At 36.2% G+C, this 6,000-nt stretch overlaps 1 protein-coding gene across 1 annotated transcript in view; it reads right to left on the bottom strand.

The window, feature by feature from the left end:
- Positions 1-2,932: 2,932 nt before the first annotated feature.
- Positions 2,933-6,000, bottom strand: part of LOC136031349 (another transcription unit protein-like) — a 58,666-nt gene continuing 55,598 nt past the window's right edge. The window contains exon 10 of the mRNA XM_065710843.1: positions 2,933-3,157. Within this exon, the coding sequence (XP_065566915.1) occupies positions 2,997-3,157 (161 nt within the window). The 3' untranslated portion in view covers positions 2,933-2,996. The remainder of the gene's footprint in view (positions 3,158-6,000) is intronic.

The raw sequence follows: 6,000 nt of genomic DNA, 5'->3' as shown, positions 1-6,000 counted from the left end.
TCCTGTCTAGTCTTCAAACTGAAATGGAATCCAAAGGGGGCTATAACGGACGAACCTTAAGGTCTATTCAATAACTCAGGGGAAGAATGCCTTTTATTCTATCATTGTGAGAGTTGATAAAAGCTTTTTATTTACTTTGTATTTATTGGAACTTAAACGTAACAAATAACTTATTTTCTTGCTTTTCATTGCATGTTGACTGCTTTATATTCTGTTGAATTTATATTTTTATGAATAAATTCTCATATTTTGTATCTTTGATTTAATTCTTTATTAATCTACATTAATGTATGTATGTATGTATATATTTATTTCCCATCAATAGAAAAAGATGGAGTATAAGATAAAAAAGCGAAAAACACACTACAAAAGATACACAAACACAAGAAAAATAAAGAACAAATGGATATCTAACTACACAAAAAACACAAAAACCATTGCCTCAAAATAATTGCCCAAGGATGAGTAACAATACTAGAGTTATATCTAGCGATCTGGGCTATGACCGCTTCATTAGGGTCGATAATCCCATATCGACTTGTCCCAATACGGTTACTTGTCCATGGTGGAAGCCATAAGAGGTACTTCGCATATTTATAATATGTGATGTGCCATGAGTGTTTTATAAGTGCCGTAAATGTGGGACAGCTCATCAATTTACAAAATCACAAGGTGGCTTTGAGCTGCCAAATTGAACAACAGCTCAAAACGGAGCTCTCCTGATTCCAATCACGATAGGGTAGAAGCCCTTCTAGCCTTTCTGTTAGCAGTGCCAAAGATTATGATTTTATTTTTATTAGTATTATTTTTAACTCTGCAAATTTTCATATTCTATGAGGCGTTGGGAGCCAATAGTTGATGGTTAGTTTCGGAATGTCTTGTGATAGTACCTCAATTCGTGCTTAGGTTTTGGGTTTTGGTGCTGAAGAGGAAAAACTTGCAAACGTAAAACTGAAGAAAAAAATGAATAGGGACAGAGACGTACGCCAGAATCTCTTTTGGGAATAAGCGGTCCAATGGAAAAATTAACTATTTTATAATTTGAATAAGAAATGGCCAAAGAAACTTCAAAATTTCAAGGGGGCTCCTCTCGCGTACGTCCCTACGCATAGACGATTGTTATACTGGTGACGAATTCGATTCTATTGTCTTTAACGTACCAATTTTTTATAAACTGTATGGAAACTTAGAACTATATCAGTATCAGAGCAGTTGCATGGACTTGGTAAAGAGCCATACGGCTCCTACGTATTGTTTTTTTTTGCCTCATCATATAAAGTATATGGTCGTAAAAACTTGGGAGAGGGATCTTAAGATTAGAAATAAAAATTTCTAGTGCCCTTTCTGAGAGTCAAGAGTGACGGGAGAAGGCAACCTCCCTCCTGTGCCCTGTCTCCCTCAGGGCACCCCCATGACGTCCTATAAAAAACTTACAGATTTTTTTTCTCTCTCAATATAGTCTAAATCCCCAGAAAATGTGCCTCCAGGGGAGGAGCGTAATCTGCACTGCCCCAAAAGCAAGGGTAAGTTCAATGATTCATTCTTCACAAACTAATTTTAGTTAAAAACCGTAGACGCATTATACATTGTTATAACTTGGATCATGCAAGGATCTTAGATCTGTACGATTGGAGGTATAAATCAAGCCAATGGACTCTCTAGTATGTTCCCCCCTTCATTGCCGACTTCTCAGCAGAAACGTTGCGGAAAAGGGAGCATGCGGAAATTTGAAGCAGACACTAAATAATTATTTAGTTGATGCCAGAACCCGTTGAGTTTAAGCTGCGGTTGAGTTTTTAAGCTGCGGAGATAACAAGGTAGGTCTGAGCTGTGGCCATACAAGCCATGTTCAGAATCAGTGGAAAATAAAACCAAGACAAAAATAAAATAATGGGAGATTTATGCTCTTTTACTGGTCAGCTGTTACTGTGTATCCCCTTCTTTAATCTTCCCTAAATGCACGTTTCTGCTGTTATTTGACTTCTTCGTTGTAATTAATAACCAGATAAGGCGGATAAATTTTTTAACATTATTGGCAATGGTATTTTCAAAAACGATGGATCAAACAGCTTTTGTTCTATTCTAAAAAAATAAGTATGGTGAGCTGATGCAAATGGTTTAAAGGCATTTAATACCATACGTGGATATATACTGCAGAGGAATAGGCTATTTACTGAAGAAAGGATTGTCTACAGGGTAAAGGACTTCGGTCCCCACTAGAAGACAAAATTCTTAGCCCCACCTCTAGCAAAACCTTAGCCCTAGTCCCAGAATGTGCTTGCATGCTTACCACTCTCCTTGCCCACTCGAAAAAGTTTTTTGGGCAATCTTTACTGGAAGCCATAGGAAGAACTCGTAGCGAATTTTTTTTTTAAATAAGGGACTATGTCACCCCATTAAAATCACATCTTTCTGATAATTTGCACAGGAATGGCCAATGAAGTACTTAGCCATTAAAAAGCAACTATGAAAACAACTTGGGAACAATTGCAGTGTCATTTTTACTTTTTAGCTGGTTCAGGTTATCTTCTCGCGCAAACAATAGCCAAATGAGACTGATAGGGTTAACCAATAAAAGTGCGAACGCAATGGAAGGGGTCGGCCAACCCTATTTAGGCATACTTTGACTGGTCATGGAAATTGTCCGTAACTTGGCCCACTTCACGAGAAAAGGCAGGTTAAGACCCTGCTTTGGACAAAAAAAGGTACGGAGCTAGTTTTACTATTAACAGTTTTACTTCAGTGCTTTTTCATCACTTCTTGCTGAAGTATTATTTATAAATGTTTTTTTTTCTATGTATATTCGTCTTCGCATATCTTTATTATAGATTATTATCATGAGTGTTTTCCGCCTTTTTTAATGAAGAGGAAATGCAAAAAAAAACCTATTTAGCCGACATACATAATAAACCAGTAAGAAAATAAGCAAAAATTAGAAGAAAAAGATACGTGTATTCGTATTCTGACAAACACTGTATAAAAATTCAAATTTACATCTAGTCAGACTCTGATTCGCTAGCTCCACCAGATGCAGGAGTTTCGCCTTCATCTTCATCGCTATCAACAATTGCTTTGGCTCTCTCAAGCCGCTTGGCACGACGGGTCTCCATGTCAGAAGCGTCTTCGTCCGAAGAATAAATTGGCTGCCGTGACTCACCTACAATTTTAACAGCTCTTAGGCAATGAACTTAGGTTAGACTGCCTTCCAAAGTTTAAAATAGAAGTATCACTTTCTGTTTAGTTTTGTTTCAACTAGGCTAGATAATTTTCTTCATTCCTTCAGCATAGCTATTCCTTTTTACGAACGCTATATATTTTGCTAAATGAATAGTAACGAAATACCAACTAAGTATGCACCAATCAATAGATGGATTACTTGCTTACTATTAGAAGCTAAGATAAATCTTTTAGCCAAAGGTGGAAAGTTTAGGCCTGAAAGCAAAATTAAGCGAGTATGTTATTGCAAAAAAAACCCATTGATTTATTATATAGAAAAGTCGAAACGTTTCTTGCCACAGTAACAAAGTTTAAAATCAATTAAAATTTTTCTTTTTCCCCTTCGGATTTAGCTTTCGACTATTCTTTGACAAAGGTGTCTATATATTTTTTTTCACATTGGGTTTTGATCGATTTGTAATGCCTTGTGAATCTTTTGTTTAAATTTCATGTTTTATTACAAAAATAGAAATTTCATAAGCAGAGTTATAAATCCAGACTAAATTTGCGTTACCTAGACAACGTAAAGTGTTGCAGTAACCCTTTGTCGGCTTCGCCACCCGCAGTTTGCAGAAGCAACACTTGCTCCTGCAAACTGCGAGTGGCGAAAGAATCTTACTTGCACGTCCCTTTCCGTAGCGGATATGGAATCGACTTTCTGCGTCTTCAAATGCATCGGAAGTCAGTAATAGGTAGGCCTACACCCACTAGCAAAAGATTTCCCCCATCGCTGAAGACGACGAAAGCATAAGTATATATTTAAAATAAACATATATTTTCCCTAACTATCGATCCTTAACTTTTCAGAACCAAATTGCTACATGTACTCTTTACTATAATAATTGCGAAACTACTTCATTCTGAAACGTTATTATTTATAATAGCTACTTAACAGATTTTTTACTCCCAAATGTCGGTAAAAAGGGTATGTAGAAAAATTATTTGTCTTAGCCTAAAATACATATCAGGAACCAATAATAGGTTTACCAAATTGAAAAAATTCACAACCCCCTCATTGATAAAGATGACCGCTGTCTAACAGCCAAATATTACTTTCAAGTGTCTAAATTGTCCCTGATTTAAATCCAAATTCTTTCTTTTCAATATGTACATCAAAATTGAAATTGTTAACAGCTCGAAACCTTTTAAATGACATATCTCATGAAATAGCCGAAAACTTCAAAAATAATCTTATCAAACCTAGTTGGTACTATAAAATTATATGTTGCTTTTCCTAGTTACACTACTATGGATAGACACTGCTTAATAAAAGAAATGTACACAAGTCGGTAGAAGTACACTGCCCCTCATCCCTGAAGACGATCATGGTCTAACAAACCGATTCTTAATTTAAGCTCCCTCACTTGTCTTTGAATTTTGTTTTCCCAATTCTTTTTATCAAATTTAAGATAAACTAATTTGTCAAAGTTTCTAACCTCTAATCCAAAGGATGGTCGTTCTCTAACGACCTATTCTTACTTGCACGTCCCTCCCCGTAGTGGACTTGAAACCGAATTTCGTATACCCTCAAATAAATCGGGAGCAAATAACAGGTACACTAACTAGCAAAACATGCCAAGCCCTCATTGCAATGATATGATATAGACTTATTGCTTGCCAAAACTGTACGAATACAATAGGGGGTAGAGTACGAAAAAAGAAAAAGGTAGCAAAACACAGTTTAACACAAATATACAACAGATTGAATGCGCTAAACATTCAACTATTAAATATGATTTCTAATTTAAAAACGTCCTCTGAAGAGTCACCCAAGGGTGATCTAGAGTCTGGAACTTATTTTGAAAACCATTTACTCATAGGGACAGCATCATCTGGGTCTATCAGATCAAATCTTTTAATCAAATATTGGTTATTGGTCCACGGTAGTAGCCCTAGAAAATACTTAGCATACAAAAATAAATCATACGCAGCCTTTTCTTATCTGTCTGAGTGACACATTTCCAAAATGGAGATATGTACACAAAATGTGGTAGAACAAATAGATTATATAACCGGGCTAGAATATGACGATTAAATCTTGTCTTATCCAAGACAAGTCTTATCCAAGACAAGTCTTCCATATGCACTACAAAATTTTGTAAGGGTATCATCAATAGCAAGTTCATGCGTAGCCTTGAGCGATGTACCGATTCGGACTCCAATGCAAGTAATAGCTTGAACTGGTTTGACCTCAGTACCTTCTAGAATGATGGATACATGGTTGGTTGGCACATTATAGTTAAAAAACAGCAGTTCCGTTTTCGTTGGGTCAAAAGAATAGCCGATACGAGAATACTCATCGGTTAAAGCACTGAAACAACTTTTTATTCCTTGTAGAGTCCTACTAATATATAAAATATCATATGCACAGCTAATGAGCGACACATCAATCACATAAAGAATGCATGTTATCGGGGATTTATATTGTGCTTCAATAACAGAGTTATCGAACAAATCTGGCGAGTTCACAGCCCCTTGCCTTATACCCTTCTTTACTGGTATATCAGACCCAACTAGTACATCACAATTTACATTTGGGAACTTTATTCTAACTCAAAGAGAACTACACATTGAGTCAAAGGGCTTTATATGAGGCATAATAGTCAATAAAGCCCCTTCCTTGTATTAAAATTTGAGCCAGACTTTGTTCGAATGTGTACCAAGACACTGGAGTTGTCAACACCTCGAAACGTTTAACATGGTGTACCGCATGGACTAGATTTTTGTACGAAAAATCTGATGTAAAAACTTGGCTAAACTCATCAAGGATCATTGATCAGTGTT

This window comes from Artemia franciscana, chromosome 9 (genome assembly GCF_032884065.1).
Source record: "Artemia franciscana chromosome 9, ASM3288406v1, whole genome shotgun sequence".
In the NCBI taxonomy this organism is placed as follows: Eukaryota; Metazoa; Arthropoda; class Branchiopoda; order Anostraca; family Artemiidae; genus Artemia; species Artemia franciscana.
This window is presented reverse-complemented; position numbering and strand designations above follow the sequence as displayed.